At 37.5% G+C, this 17,438-nt stretch overlaps 1 protein-coding gene across 1 annotated transcript in view; it reads left to right on the top strand.

The window, feature by feature from the left end:
• The window catches only part of adgrb3 (adhesion G protein-coupled receptor B3), a 113,311-nt gene that overhangs the window by 78,714 nt on the left and 17,159 nt on the right, over window positions 1–17,438 (top strand). Inside the window, exons 14-18 of the mRNA XM_062430109.1 lie at window positions 725–827; window positions 1,687–1,730; window positions 14,591–14,717; window positions 15,763–15,866; window positions 16,058–16,160. Of these exons, the coding sequence (XP_062286093.1) occupies window positions 725–827; window positions 1,687–1,730; window positions 14,591–14,717; window positions 15,763–15,866; window positions 16,058–16,160 (481 nt within the window). The remainder of the gene's footprint in view (window positions 1–724; window positions 828–1,686; window positions 1,731–14,590; window positions 14,718–15,762; window positions 15,867–16,057; window positions 16,161–17,438) is intronic.

The following is a 17,438-nucleotide window of genomic DNA, read 5'->3' as shown; positions in this document are numbered from 1 at the left end:
GTTCAGTTCAGGCGAGCCTTTGATTTGTACACTGTGTATTCTGTCATGCTTAGATGTTTTGAACACTATTACTGGCAAACATATTCTATAGTTACTTTCACATCTAATGGGCAGCCCTTTAGGCCTTCCTGGTATAGAGTGTAATATTTGAGGTAGTATTCAATACAAGCTGCACTACAGAAAATATCTTAGCCTAATAATACTGGAGTAGTTTAAGAATTAATTCAGCAGACTTGCACTCCAAATTAGATTATTAGATTAGCCAGCAGAGAGGAAATTTAAATTCAAAGTGCACACAATTTTCTCAGAAACCCTGAATCAGGTTTTAATACCAGCATTCCTTATAGATCCTACATAAGTCTCACTTAGTCTGAACTTAAACCTAATCCTTAAGTGTTATTGCACTTCACAGAGCATGAAAATACACGTCAGGTGTTTGAAGTAAAATCAGGGTTAAGGCTTTGACCACTGGAGATGTTGTATTATGTTCATCCTTTATATCCATAAGCATGACATAACAATTATAGGGATATACAAAATGATACCTTATCAGCAGTTAAGCTTATATAGCCTATCAAATTTGAGCCTCTGCTTTATCGCATTATGTTAGAATGTGAGGTAGATAGTTCAGGGTTTGACCCTCAATGACAAATTAAATGTGACAGGACTGTCCAATAAATTTGATTCATCTTCTCATTTTTTGGGGCATTTCTGTTTGACTCAGGAACCACACTGTCGTGAACTCCAAGGTCATTGCTGTGATAGTCAGTCCAGAGCCCAAGGCAACAGAGTCCGGCCTGGAGATTGAACTGGCTCACCTGGCAAATGTAAGCACCAAAGTCATTCTTTCGTTTTGAGTCATAGTAACTAACATCTTTGTTTAGATCAACAGATAGTAAGGCTGTTTTCACCTATGAATGGTGCTTTTCATGTTAGTTTTGTTATAAAACACAAAAAGGTTCTTTTGTTAGCACTATAGAAAGAGTTTTCTCTGAATGTTCCACAATAACCACGCACACACACATATCACCTCCCATTAGCCGGCACACAATGGTGGTTAATTGGCTTGATAATTAATTTGCAAGCGCCCAGTGTCAGGAGAGTGTGCTGCAGTCAGATAATTACATGGCCAATCCCTTTTATGATCCAGACCTTTTTATTCATTTTAGAGATAAAGCCAGCCTCTCTTTCAAAGAAAAATGACAGTATGGTCTTAAATTCAGTCATCAAAAATGACCTATAGTAACAATTCAGTGACAAACACCATCTGGTGGCCATAGTAATTATGACCCGTAGAAGTGATGCACTTCAGATGTCATCTGTATTAGGTGACACATTTCCATTAATGGATGGATGGATTATCGTAGTGTTTACTGTTGCCATGACAATGAAGGTTGCCTAACTTTAAGGACATAGTAACTTTAACACACACAATCTTTCAGTGATCATTTTAAACCAAACCATGATCTTTTCCTAAAGACAGAGTGTGTCTCTCTGACAGTATATGACACACTTCAGTTTATGGTCTACATATGATCCATGCAACACACACTCAAAGGATTTATGTAGAAAGACACATTTTCAGTTGATTAATAATGATGATCATTATTGTGGCAATAATGATAATAATGGTCAATTATCTTTGTAATTTACTTGTAAACTTTTTGCCCTTTTCTTGTCTTCCAGGGAACACTGTACCCTTACTGTGCGCTATGGGACAGCACCATAATGTAAGTAGGCATGCACTTTTACTTTTTACTTCCTTCCTGGTTATAAAACAGTTTTAAAACATATTGTTTTAAATATCATGGTTTCAGTTTTAGCCACTCACTGCTGGATATCACTACTGTATATTACTTTTTTGTTACACCTCTAAAATTGGGTCAAGTTGCATCCTCCTTTAATCTCCAAAAATCAAGATATAACATATTCTCTTGTGCACTTCTTTGCAAAGACGCAGGCTGGGTAACCAAATAGCACAGAAAATAAACAGGAGAGCTTGAGAAAAAAAGTCTGCATTAAACCCTCCAATTAATGTGCAGTCAAAATAACAGGAATACCTTATCTGAAAATACACTTGAGATAATACAAGATAAGATACAGTAATACAACAAAAGCCCAGAAATGAATGTGACAAAGGTCAAACATAATGATGTTTATAATTTGCTGACACAAGTTCTGATTCAACTCTGAAGGATTTCACTTTGAAAGGTTTTTAAACAAATTATCTAGTCAAGCATCTTTCAAGTATTGGTGTTCAGCATATGTCATTAAGATTTCTTCAAGACGTTAATTAGAGGCTAATATAAGTCATTTAATACTCTAATATTATTTTTAATTACTTTTTTGTATTTTCTCATTATTGACTTACATTGAAATAGATTTTTTTGATTCACAGATCAGTGCATGCCACACATACAATATGTAGAAAATATAAACACACTAACAAATACAAAGGCAAGAATAGCTGATATTGGTTTACAAAACAGACAAGGACACAGATAGGATAACAATGGATAGCACGTGAAGGAGAACCCGGCAGAAACCCACACAAACACAGGGAGAACATGCAAACTCACAAACACACAGAAATGACATGGGATGGCTAGGGGTTCAAACCCAGGACATTATTGCTGTAAGGCAACAGTTCTAACCACTGAACCGCTGTGTTGCCGTGCTGCCTTGCTGTAGCATCAGTCAAAAATACTGCAGAATTATGTAACGCAACGAGGGGGAAAATGCTCAAAAGTCATGAGGACACATGCAAAACACAAGAAAAGCATTTGCAAAGCACAGCGATTAGCAAAGAGGAACACCACGCAAAACACCACAACTGACCTCAGAAATGATCATTGAGATATTTGATGGTCTTTTATTATTGTAATGCATTTCAATAATTTTTTCCACATAGTATACATTTACATTTTTTATAATTTACCTTCTTTGCCCTGCATTTGGAGTTGCGATGCTGTTTAATGTGTTCTGATGTCACCTTGTTTGCAGTGTAATGTTTTTTGCATCTGCACAATTAACATTTGACAGCAAGTGTCACTTGATGTAAGTTGTGGGAGCTTTTCCCTCGAGTGAAAAACAACTTTTGTCCCAACTTTGCAGTGAGACCTGCTCAAGGCCTTAGCTGAGAGACACCTATTCACAAATTATAGTGTAAAAAAGGTTGCAGATAGTTTTTGAATTATTTAAACTTTACAGTTAGATGCTGATTATATCAGACCCCATGTTTTACCCCATTCAATGTATTTACAGTACATGCTATAAGTGTCTTTCTCTGTATAGTAGTTGTAATTGTTGTGCTCCGTTTGTGGGATTCAAATTGTGTAACCATGCACAAGAGATTCACAGGAAACAATTGTCTGTGTATGATGCAGAAGACAAAAGCTGCTTCATGCCAGCATTTCACATAATGTGGGAGAAAATATTTTGTGTCAGACGAGATTGTTGAATGAAGTGTGTCTTCTTAGCCCATGGTTTGTTTGGGTGCACTGTGAACAGACACAGGAGTTGCTCTCCTTATGTTGCACTTCTGAAATTAGTTGCAGCATTTTCAATCAATCTCAATCAATCTTTATTTGTATAGCGCCAAATCACAACAAAGTTATCTCAAGGCACTTTACACATAGAGCAGGTTCTAAACCGAACTCTTCAGGTTTTAATTTTAAAGAGACCCAACATTCCCACATGAGCAAGGTCTGCAAGTTTTTGAACAAAACTTGCAGACCTATGGCATGTTTCACCAGATTTCCAACTTGCGACTTGAGATCATTTCTCGACAAGTTGATTTTGACACATAAAACTAATCAAAAGAAACGTTGTACTGTACTTGTGACCCATGCACTAACATATGACAGGATTGCAGGGCTTAATTTGCTATCTGTAAGTGGCAATCATTTGTGAAAGTGGATGGTGGCATCATTTGCAATCTGCTTGTGAGCAGTGCTCACAAATGTTTGTGAAATGAGGACACAGGTGTTGCCAAATCAAACAGGATTATATCAAAATCTCAGAATGAGTTTCATATTTAGTTTTGTTGATAGGAGGCTGAATTGGTCAATCTTTTAACATTTTCTAGGTACATTTATGGATTTAAGTTTGATGAGCAGATACTGGAACCATATAGATGCAGTAATGGTCACTCTATCAGCACCTGTTGACTAACAGTCAACAGCTTACAGTATTTGTGAATTGTGCATGCTTTGTCCTCTACCATGGTATTTGAGGACAACTAGTCTATTTTTGAACAGCAATTGTACATCTGGGACAACAGTGCTCCACTCTCTTTCCCTGACTTTCACAAACCAAGTGTTTATTATCAGCATTATTATTTTTTTCCTGATCTGCACCAAGTCATTTTAATCAGGGTGCCACAGAATGACTCCATGGTATGATTGCCATGTTCATTTCAAACAGTTGGCCAGCCCTATTATACAATAGCAGCCACTCTTAGGACTCATTGAGGGGGTAATACACCATCTGTCAGCCATGTTGGCTCAAACCAAGTGAGAGTGCTCAATGTAACAGTTAGCTGAATGAAATTGTTGTTCACAAGTGGAAAACTGTGTCCTCTGTGCTGCCCGATGCAGTGACTCGTTGTGATCCAGATTCAGAACATGTGAATGCTGTGCTTAATGCTGGAGGCAGTGACAGTGAGACAGCTGCCACACCTGAGTCTGCTGCTTTACTTTCACCACAGGGGCAGAAATCTGTGTAGCAGCACAAGAAAAAGTTTGTCTGTGAATGTAAACAGCTGTAGCTGAAAAGACCATTTCTCATTAAGAACATACTGTGCTGTTACTGTCACTTCAAAGTTGTATGTTTAATATTATATGCTCTCGCTACTATTTTTGGCTTTGGCTTTGTCATCTGATCATATTGTGTTATGTAGAGTGAACATTACTGGCACATTTTAATAAGGTGTTTTTAAATCTTAATAACAGCAAAATGTGAAAAGTGTTGTTCCTCTTTAGCAAGGGTACCTCATGATTTATCACATTTATTTATTTTAAGAGAAAGTATGCTGTCATTAAATTACTAATAATAAGATGAAAAAAATGATGAACATGGTGATGAGTATGTAAACAATAAGTATTTACACATGTTTTTTAAAATACTGAAACAGAAATCAGTCTTGACAAGATAATACGTTTCTGAAAATGTATTATAGCAGGTATGTGTATCATACCACAAAATAAATGGAATACAAAACAGTACAAAACAATATTCACAATATAACATAAAACAACAATGACAAGACAAAAAAAATAAAATTAAAAAAAATAACGTACAACCTTAGACAAGACATAATCAAAAGAAAAATGATCAATCTGTAGAGGAACAGTGATTGAATTACTGAAAACAATTTGTTTTAAGATAAGAAAACAAAACATTTTTAAATGCACTGGATCATGACAGAGAACACATATTTAGCCTATAACTAACCAATCTGAAGAAGCCAGAAACATAAAAGATTTTAAGAATAAAAGCTAATTTCATTGAGCAGTAATTTACTAACTGACACCCAAGTTTGTGGAATTTAGAAATCAGGTTGCTAGGCCTATTGAATTTGTGATATACATATATATATATATATATATACATACATATATATCGTCTGCATACAGCTGTGCACAAAAATCTGAAACAAAATCTGCAAGGTCATTAATAAAAAATAGAGAAAACAAGTAGTCCTAAAGTAGAACCTTGAGGCACACACATCTGCTCAGTAAACAATTCTCTCAGAAAAACATATTTCTTTTTGTCATGAAGAAGCAGAAGATTTGAATTACACCAATCATTGGTCAAACATTGGTCAACCACTGTTTGGAAAGACCAATAGCATGAAGAAGATAGTGGTCCACCAGGTCAAAAGAACAGATCATTTCTGTTCTTTAAAAGAAGTCTGTAATTATTGGGATCAAGTGTGTCACAGATTTCCAAATAGCTAGTATTTCACATTATAATGAAATATTAAACCGACTGTCCAATGGATAGATGAGAATATGATATGCTAATATGATGAATTCAGTTTCAGTCCCATCCAACCCAGGACCACTGCTCTCTTTCAAATCATGAATTGCATTGAGGAAATGAGTAAGAGTTATTGTATAAAAGTAAAAAATCATTTCGACAAGCTAAAATGGAATTAGAAGTCTTGTTTACACTGTTAGGAGTTATTAGACCAGAGAGAAGGAAAAAATTAATAAATGTTCATGCAATATCTGATTTGTTTTTGTCTTAAATTCCTATGTAAGTGTCATCCACCATTTGCACCTATAAGACACTAAACAGTAGTAACCAGGATGGTCATATTTCCACAGATTCAAAAAGAGTACATTTCAGAGCATTCAGTTGACATGGCAGAAATGTCCTGTTATGGAGCATACAGTGTTCTTTGTCTTCAGCGACCTCTCTTGACTAAGGATAACTGTGCTTGATCCCAGTTAAAGATCTCCCTGGTCAGTCCTCCCCCAGACAAGTGAATGAGGCAGTTCCACAGCCTCACCAATTCACATCTCTGCTTTACAAGAACATGACTCTCATCCCATGTTCTCTTCAACAGCTCGCTTAGCAGTCAATTTATGCAGCCCAAGAAAGCACCTCATGGCTCGATTCTGAATGTCATTATTGTTGGGGTCATTTTTAAAATTTCACACTCCTGTAACATAAAATGAAATTGGGTTTACCATTGAATCATAAAGTTTAGTGACAGATGAACAACTAAGGTCAGGACAGAATTTAATTTTATTCATTACAGACCCTACCACTCTTCCCGCTGATTCTGCTGTAAGTGAGGGATCATTCAGTATTCTATAAGCAACTCTTAATTAACGAGCCTAACATTTATCTGATGTATGAAATGTGTTTTTTATTTTACTCAAGAACTGTCCATTTGTATAAATGATCACTTTTTAAAATTGTCAGCAATCTTTATTTCAATTAGATGATAGTAATTTTATAGTAGTTCTTACTTTAGTCTTGTTGATATTTCTTAATTGTTTGTATGTTTCCCTGTCAGCATGTTTCCTTGTCAGATGAAATTTTGCCAATTCTTTATCTCTCTGCCTAAAAGGAGATATGAGTTCAGAATTGATCCCGGGTAAATGTCTGCCCTTATCCTTTGAAAGTTTCCAGGAAGCATCCACCTTAGTGAATTCAGAGTGACAAAAATCCCAAGCATTTTGAACCTTTGAATCTTATTAATTTGAATATTTCCCAGTTAATGGCAATTCAATCATAAATAAGGTTCAAATGAAAGAAACACCAATCTATCCAATTGTATACCAATGCTAATTTAATTTCTACAGTCAGTGGAATTAATGATTGAAATCAAACATCCAGAGGACTCAGCAGGTGCAGCTAGGCATACATTTCCATTAGTGACATTGATGTTTATTCTCATGCTGTATTCCTTGAACAGAAAAACAAACACTCAAGGTATTTTGGATCCACTAGGTATTGCTAGTGCAGAGACCCAATTTGATGAAACATATGTAGCCATACTACTTCAGCTCTATGTAACATAATATGGTAGTTTGATTTCAGTGTCTGTAATTTTGCAACTCAGTCATGTTTCAGAGAATGTAGTGATGGTTTGGTGAAAGGCACTTCATGCTTTCAGTAAATTAAATTTAGTACAAGGCTCCTAATATGCATATGTGTATTTCTAATCGTTCTGTATTATTCTGTTTCTAATCAATAATAGTTGGCACTGTCACTATTCAAACATAAGCTGAAGACAAAGTTGATCCAAAAATATATAAAAAGGTTGTATAAACAAGACACATTATTAACAGATACACAATAAAACATAAACTACATAAAACGCACAACACAAATAAATTCCAGCCTGATATCAGACCCAAAAGACCAACAGGCCAGGGCATCTCAAAAGTAACACAAAGTAGATCTCTAGAGGAGATCACTGTATAGCATCATACAGTCTATGAATAGGAGAAGGAGGGAGAGAAAGTTGCAGCTATTAGTTCTAATTAGCTCCCAAACAATCCTCTTTTTTTCTCTCAAATAAATGCAGTAAAGAATAACAAAGATATAAATAAACAGACTGATATACAGCCCTCAGTGTATTGTGGGAAATAACAGTGGAGCATCCACACAGCCAATATCTTTTTTTTCCTCCCCCATTTACTCTTCAAGTCTGCAGCTCCATAGCACCAAGTGTAAACAGGTCAGATGCTTACACTGTTATTACTCTTTCAACTGTCAATATTTTCAGCTACTAAACAAACCTGACATCACCAATACCCTATCTCCATGTCTAGGGATACATATTAAATGCAACTCAGTGATTTTAGATAATTTTATTAATTTGTGGTTAGTTAGTTAATTAGTTGATATTTGGGCTGAATTAAAAATCAAGAATATAGGTATCAAGTTTGTTTGTAACTTTTGTTTTGAAAATCACGGAAATTTGTGTTGGAAATGTAGGTAACATTTTGAGGCAAGAATGAATTTAAGATTACATTTCAGCCTTCCCAGGATTACAGTTCATCTTTCTTTAAATGGTTTGAGGAGATTAATTAATTGGTTTAGCCTTTTTTGAGTATTCTAATCACTTGTTAGTGGCCCAGAGTGTCACTAAACCTGCAGAAAAAGAAAATTACAGTATGACATAACAAGCTAGTTCTGGCCTTTTGGCATTTCCCTGCAATTAAATGCTTTTAAAATCCACTAAATCCTTGTAAAGTAGTGCGTACCAGCCAATATGAGTGTCTTTTGACTTTTTAATCACATATGTTTTAGCATCCCTTCTCAGATTATCCAACAGAGTCTTATGAGGCCAAATGTTAAACTGCAGAAGGCAACTTTTATCAGTAAAGACTTGTAGATCCTGGAAAATCTTGCCGCATCAGGATTAACAGCATCTCACTGCCCTTTAAACACATATTTAAAACTCACAGCTTTTTTATAGACTGCTGCACTTATTGCACTTGTTTTTTCACAATTTATTTCTCCTGTTTTTAATCTCTTTAAAGCAGTTTAAAGGGTAATAAATCATATTCTTACTACCATGCTATTGAAAGTACTGCGATCTTGTAAAACCAAACAGTTGTCATCTTTATTGGCAAACATGTATGATGCATCCGTCATAAGTGCAGTGCAGTATAGTAAAACTTTGGTCAGGCCATAAATATAGGTGCTTCTTCTTTTTAAATACACTATCTCTACTCAACTGAATGGATTTTCTCTGCATCCCTGCAGAACATACTAAGTAGTAACAGCCTAAAGAATATAATAAATAATGTAGGAGATGCATTATTGTAAAATAAGATCTTTTCATTTCACATGTGAATGTAATTTAAAATGTTTGCAGTAGCAGTAGCACAAGGCACTGTTCATGTTATTCTTAAATGTATGGATAAATAAAATAACTATTCAAAGATAATGTAAAGATGGTTAGGATTGTAGAAAACCTGCTATTTCCAAGGAGGGAAAAAAGCATTTTCAAACATCTTACAGCTAAAATGGGGTCAGCTAAACTGGTGAATAGTGAAATGTTGTTAATTCAAATTTTCCTAAGGCTTTACCACAAATTACTCAGTGATATACAATTAATATAATACATGTACCAGGATTATTGTGCACCTATTTTACTATAATGGAATAAACACTGCATTCAGTATGTCACTGTCTACATTGCTAAAAGAGAGAAGTATTTTTCATTCATAAACATTATAAATAGGACTGCCTGTCTGGTTTTGTGCTGATTCATATTCTAATTATAGTTAATGATATATAATAATACACTTTAAATCTGTTTAAGATTAAAACTACTTGAGGAGTGAGACATGTTGTGACCAGTAAGTACACCTGCAGGTGGTGATGCATATTAGACCTTGTGATACTCTTTACAGTCTCCAGTTTTATCTTTCAGCTAAATTTGTATTTGATTCAGGTTCAATTTTGCTTCACTTCTTATTCTGTTAAAAGTGCCCTCTAATGGTTTCCTTCTTTGGCGTCAAGCCTCTTTGACATTTCCACATCCAAGTTCAGTGGTTGTCAAACTTTTTTATGTCAGAGACATTCAAGTTGACACATTTGCACCACAGATTTAGCCCCAGGGATCCATGTGGGAAGATTTTGGTTGTTTTTGAGTGGAAACTGTCTGCACTGCAAATAGAGAAATTTATAACAGAGAGAGTGTTGCATCCTTTATTCCTGGTCGATTTTTCCCCCAAAAAAATTAAACCACCTCTGGTTTTTGCTGGAAACCCCTGTTTGTCCACTTTTAGATGATCTCTTTACAAAATAACATCGACAGGCATAAGCAGTGGCAATGTGGGCGATGTTTACAGTAATTCTATACTTCGCTCCAGTGAGGACTGTTGATGGACTGATGCGGACACTAACCATGCATTAGTTGGTAGTAGGAGGTATTGCTGTGTTTGTGTGTGTGAGTGTGTGCACACTATGTTGGGGGAAATCACATGTGCACCCTGAGGTAATGCTGAAGTGCAAGTGTAACAGTGTCACTATGCTCTGATGATTCAGTGAGGCTGCATGCAAACTCTGACAGTTTTGACTGGCTGTGGTCTGTCAGCTTTAATCAATGTTTCTATCCCTTTTTTTTGCTTGTCAACTGAGCTGATCCCTATGTAAGGAGGCAGGATTCACATGTTGTCTTTTTTGTTTTTAAATTAAAACACACACACTTTATAACAATTATTGGCAACTACAGTGAATTTAAATTTAACACAATTAATATGAAAACAGTGGAAGTAATGTTGGAAGTATTACAAACTGATTCAGCTGATGCCTTCCACAGTTAAGCATGCACTGAAGGTCTGCTAAATACACTGATTATAGGCAAGTGACAGGAACAAATGCATGACACCCTCATTTTCACCTCCCAACAAATCCTCCTCCTCCTTTCAGGGTTGTGTCCTGCTAAGGATTAATGTGTTTTTTTTGTTTGTTTTTTCTTGCTGCATAAAAATGTATGCACTCATTTGTCTTCTTTCTTCATTCAGTTAACACGCACAGTGTGGCCCACAGGCTCATATAAATTGCCCGTCATCAACAGATCCAAGATGGATGGAATAATTTCCTAGCATTGCCCCCACCCTCCTCTGCCTGTCATTGTGTGTCACTCTTTCAAGACTTTATAAAATTGCCTAAAGTGCATCGCCTAAGGCTCACTGCCTGGTGTCTGCCTAATGTAATATGGGTAATTTGAAGAGGTTTCTGGATGGTTATCCCCCATTCTTGAAGAAATATATGATGCAAAAATGGCTGGCATGTATAAAAACAATATAGTCCAGTCTGGTCTTCCAATCTATATTACTATACCAGCTTGTTGCATTTTGAGGCAGATGGATAGTCATGAGGCTACGGAGCTTCACTGTTTGCCTCTTGAGTGTACTGTTCAGATGTCAGGTTAAGTTATGGGTTTAGTAATAAGATGGCAGGAGATACTCATCCTGTCAAAGTTCAGCCAGGAACACAAACCTAATTGGAGTTTTGAGCAATGCCTCTCTGTCTGTCTCTGCCACATGTTTTATTACTGGATGTGCCCAAAACTTTTTTATGACACTCTGGTGTCACTCATCTTGCATCGTGACACCCCAAAAATTGTTAAATTGGAGCATGATCAAATTCTGTCAGTTATTTCAATCCTGAACATTTTAATACCAGGTTGTCAATACAGCACTGCATGGATGAAAAGTGGTCAACAAAGGGTATTTGATGAATGTCATGTCATCAGTCTCACTGTGGTTAACATCAACAGTGACACTTTCTCCTGGGGACATTTATATTCTAGTGCCGCCGAGCCTCAATAAGGTCAGACAACACATCAAACGTGGCGTACATAAATCCTCACTAAGGGATGTTCTCCTGTCAGCTTCTCTCACTGGCACAAGAGAGAAGCAAACATCTAGCTAGTCAAAAGTAAGAGACTGATCATGTCGAGGATCAGGTCCTCACCAGGGGAGTTGTGACTTCATTCTGAAGTTATCAAGAAGTAAAGGCATCACACATGCTATCTGTCTATCACATCACAAGCAAGTGTGCATTTCAGAGTGTGACAGTCATGTTTTGAGAGTGCAGCAGCACCCTGCTCGATAAGGTGATCTCAAGTGGGCAGCTGTGTGAAGGGTGTGATGCTTATTGGTCACCCAGCAGTGCTCCATCACTGCCCTTCTCCCTGTCCTCCAGGGATTACCTCAAACAATAAAAAGTCTATGCTACCACCGAAGGATGAGTTCACTGATTTTCAGCCCACGCAAGGTTGTTGTCCATCATTTATGACTGCGCATACCACAGTTTCCCCAGCAGTCACAGTTCTGAAAAACATACCATTCTGCTACAGCTCAGTGGGCTCAAACACAGTCCAATGGGGCTATCACATAGACTGTCACAACACCAGATTAATCTCCTTAACCTCACAGGATAGTCTGACATTTCTATTGATAAAAAAGGTTAAAAAAAACAATGCTTATATGGGTGTGTAACCACAGGAAAACGAAGGTCCACCAGAAGCATGGTTTGGACTGAATGATTGAAGGTAATACAATGATAACCCTCTTTCCCAATTCTCCAAGCCATGGTCTTGCTCTTGGACTTAGTGAGGTATTTATTGCACACACAGATGCCTCCATTTGTGTGACTGAGTCAATGAACAATATTGTCTCAGTCTCTGGCGACTGCAGTGGAAGTCTGCCTTTACATCATGCATTCATTTTATCTTGAAAGTTAATTCAATTATCGTCATACAGTGTATAGATGTCCTTAAAGTTAAATCAACTCATTTGTAGAAGTTCTTTGTAAAACTATAACTGAATAGTGTTACACATAAGAAAAGCTATTCAAGAGCCTAATCACAGACTTTACTTCGATTTATTATCATGAAACGTCATTGTATGTGAATGCTGTGTAGCTATGGTAGAAATCCTTGAAAATTTAAAGCAGGCTGGTGACTCCGCTCTGCTCTGCTAGGCTTTTAAGACATAATTCAGGGCTCCAGCTTTGGCTGTTGTGAGATATTTCTTCCACAGCTTTTCATGTGATGTGTCTCACAACTAGATTCATTGTTGATGCATCTGGTTTGCTTGATTCACAACTACCTAGCCTGCTACTTCTTCCCGGTGAATCCCTTATAATTTAAAACTAATTTGAAATGGCTGTGTGAGAACTCTATGTACGATAGATAAAGCTGTGTGGCGTCTGTGGGTAGCAAAGCACAAACATGCATTGGATGTGTACACAAGAGAAGGACAGCCCAGAGTTGGTCGGCCCTGATGGGAAATTTGCAACAGGCTCCACAGTCCCCTCAAGGAATAATAAATATCTTTGATTGATCACATGACAGAGTAGGATTGCCCTCCACAGCAGAGGCACACAAATCAACATCTAGTACGTTCTACATTGTCCTAAATCACTGGTATCAATCTCGGTCGACCTTTGTCATGAAATGAGTTGGATGCTGAAGAGTGAAGAGACAGCAGACTGTCTTGAGAGACAACAGGTGTTTGCTTCAGCGTTTGTGACAGGAATCTTAATATCAGATTATGTGTGCGGCTAAAGACTGCGCGCCAAGCCCAGTCCTATCCAGTTATTTGCATCAATAAAGTTTTCACATGGGATGTTTAATCTATTAGGATGTTTTTCATAAGATTGAATATGAGTGGGGGCGAATGATAAATGGAACAGAGGCGCTCCTTTCATTTCACCTACTAGTGGTGTGAAGTGGGGACTGGCTGCAACCATTCGCGTTGCTTCCGCGGGGTGGTATTAGTTCTGCAGTGGTTCTTTACAAGGCGCTTCACGCCGACGAGCCACAACTTTCGTGTAAAATGATTTTCAGGAATAATCCAGAAACACTATTTATCCCCGTCATACCATTACACTCCCAGCCGAATAAACTGATCCTGCGACAACGCGCGTTTATTTTTTCATTGTATCAGCCTCCCCCTCTCACGCCAGCAGAGAGGAACAGAGGATCAATCTGATGCTGTCCACCGTTTCCAGGGTGAAAATCCCCCTAAGGAAGCATCTTAAAGCTGCTAATTAAAACAGTTAAGGGAGGAAAAATCAACCGAAAAGGAAAAAGACAGGATAACAGAGGCATTGAGAGGTAAAAAAAAGAAAAAAAAAAAGAAAAAAAAAAAGAAAAAGAGAAAGAAAAAAGGAATACAGACGTGTGGGGGGAAACCTAGAGGAATAGACTATCACGCAGAAAGAGATACAGGTAAATATGAACCGCTCTTATCGACAAGCATTATGAGGGAATAATAGTGTTTTGGTATCAGTTGTTGGTGTTTATCTGCGTATGGAGAATCAATCAGCACCGGTCTGCTTGGACAGCTCCGTGCGTCCTCCCCCTCCTCCGTGTCTCTGCTCTCTCTATCTGCTCCAGCTGAAATGCTGCTTGTAGCCACACAAGAGCCGTGTCGATGTGTCTATTCGCCTTTTTTTTAAATGCAACAGTCTATACGGCTCTATAGCTCTCGATCCAAATAAATAATTAAATGAAAAGCCGAAGCGATGTCGATAAGTCTTGTGAAGTCGTGCCACCGCTGGAATTAAACCTCTAATTGCCTTTGCCTTCTTCTTGCAGGAACGATTCTTGGGGAGCCTGGTCCACAAAAGGATGTAAAACGGTGCTTACAGATGCATCCCATACAAAATGCTTATGTGATCGTGTATCTACCTTCGCCATTTTGGCTCAGCAACCAAGAGAAATAGTAAGTAGGCTATTGGTTTATTATTCAGTGTGTTTTATAGGCTAATGTAAAGGAGACATTCCTGCCTGTGTGTGTATGTGTGCTGGTGCGTATGGAAATTGAATCTTTGCTGTGCTAATCCTGTTAAATAGTAATGCAGCGGTAAAGGGAGATAGTGTTGGGGGGGTGGGAGGGGGGTATTTTCGAGTTTGCACGTAGATTTAGATAACTCTGTGCGCGCGTGCACGCGGGAGGGTGTGTGCATGCTGGTGCTTGTGTGTCAGTGCTTCTTCTCATCTGTCAAATGCTCATTTGGTCAGTGATGAAGTTAAAAGTTGTCCTAGTGAATATTTTGTTTCTTTACTGACATCAGTAAATCTGACAAATCCTGTAGGGGAGATTTCTAAATGTGCTTTTTGTTGTTTAGTTTTTTTAAGATACTGTGTGGGAATGATACTACTATAAGAGAACTAGTAGCCTGCCATTTCTTTAGCAGATAAAGTAATTAACATTGAGAACATGGAGTACTTACACTGTGGCCTCTGCATCAGCACACCGTAGGAATTGAAATAAAACAAAGAACAATCTATTACATGTGTCACTGCCAGGCCTGCATCATCAACAGCAAAATGCAAATATGAATTTATCAATGAAAGTACATTTTTAGTAATAGATCACTGGGAAAAAAGAATTGTGTAAAAGTGAAATGAGTGTACAGTTTCTTTAAACATAGTTCCCAATTGTAGGGCTGACAACACATGATTGGCCGGCAAATGCAATATGTTGATGAATTTGAGCCCAGGTTTCAATGTCTGTGCCCTGGCTATCAGTGTTTTGTAATATCATTTCCTGCAAACAAAGATGGAAAGTTAAGAGATATATCCAAACAATGCCCTCACATTTCACATTTCAAACCTCACAGTATATTAAGGGACCCACTGTGAACCGTTCAGATTGGTAGTGGTTGTTTTGATTGGTTCCCTCTCTGGGAAACAGATTTACTGTCCTGCATGAACCACATCCAACCTCCCACTGACTGGTTTGTCTTGCTCTGTCTCCTCCACAGACCATGCAGTACTCAGGGGTCCCATCTGTGACATTGATAGTTGGCTGTGGTCTGTCTTGCCTCGCCTTGATCACGTTGGCAGTGATCTACGCCGTGCTATGGAGGTAATTACTACACCCTGACAGCATAAGTTGGAGCTACGTAATGATAAATCATTTCAGCTGTGAAGTTTGTGCATTTATCACACTATTTGTTTAATCAGCTGATAAAAGTCAAGACTTTCTAACTGAATATGCAATTATGAAGAGCCATCACTCGGTTTGCTTTTGATTATTTTTCTTTTTTTTTTCTTTAGATATATTCGCTCTGAACGGTCTATCATCTTGCTCAACTTCTGCTTATCTATAATCTGCTCGAACATCTTAATCCTTGTAGGACAAACGCAAACTCACAATGCGGTAAGTGTCATTTAAGAATTTATTAAGTGTGGAGGTCAAATGGTTTTTAATATATCAAAGATTTTAACGTGGCGAAAAGATCCAAGTGACACTGAAGTGTTGCTCCTCTTTGAAAGATTGAGTTACTTTTAGTTTTGTATTGAGTAATGTGAGCAATTATTTGTGGCCTTCAGGTTTGGATTGTCAAGTGTTGTAACACCTGTATGATACAGTTTATCATACATGGCTGTAGTAATTCTTCAGCCTTTTCCAGTTTGGGAAATATTAGTCAACTTTGCTGTTGCTGTGAAAATGCTGACCATTCTTCAACTCATTCTTCAAGGAAGTCTATCTACAAGATAGTGCCTTTTGTATGACAGATGTTGGCTCTGTCATTGAGAGTACAAAAACAAAAATATAACAGCCTCATTACAGCTTCTTTCAGGCAAATTACTCATTTTGGTTTTTGCTCTTGTGCTAAGGAGCCTTTAATGTTTCATCCAAATGGAGAATAAAGTATTTCTAATGCCTCTATAAGATGTAGATCTACTCTGTGTTGGCTCAGGACCATTGGTCTTTACTCATATAGTACATTGTCCTCTGGTAAACTTGAGATAACCCCAATCTGTTGGCACTGAGACAATGATGGTCTTTAATTGCAATTAAAACTGAGGGGCCATAAAGAAAACTAAAAGAATGATTAAAAGAGGACAGTCAGATCACTTTGAGATGAAATAGTGATGCTAGTTTTATTGCTTCAGTTCAAACGAGTGGCACCGCAATCATTAACATTGTCAGAATAGTTTGGCAGTTGAGGAGATTTCTTTTGGAGTGGGAGTATAGGAGCTGAAAAGCAGACATGGTGTACACTGGGAGACATGATGCACCGGTCAATCAAAGACTAACTAATAAAACCCACCTTAAAAGTTGGGTTGGAGGATACAAGAAGCTCTCATATTTTGATTTGCTGTGCAGTATGCATTACTGAAATTAGTCAAAGCCATCACAGATAAGGATATTAGACTTGTTTTTGTTCAGATGTCAATGAGAGCTGAAGTTCAGCTCTAGTCAGCAGGATTCAAAAGGACAATGGCTAGAGTTAAAGAAGGACTGCTTCCAATAAATATGTATCATTTCCTCTCTCAGGCTTCATAAATGGCCAGTAAACAAGTGGCTAATGTAAAAGATTGTTTGGCAAACAGTAGTTGGGATTTACAAGCTGCCCACACAGATGCCCTTTTCATTTATTTGGCAGCACTACAGAAGGACACATTGTCCAATTACACCCATATTTTTATT

The sequence above is a fragment of the Scomber scombrus genome, chromosome 12 (assembly GCF_963691925.1).
Source record: "Scomber scombrus chromosome 12, fScoSco1.1, whole genome shotgun sequence".
In the NCBI taxonomy this organism is placed as follows: Eukaryota; Metazoa; Chordata; class Actinopteri; order Scombriformes; family Scombridae; genus Scomber; species Scomber scombrus.
This window is presented reverse-complemented; position numbering and strand designations above follow the sequence as displayed.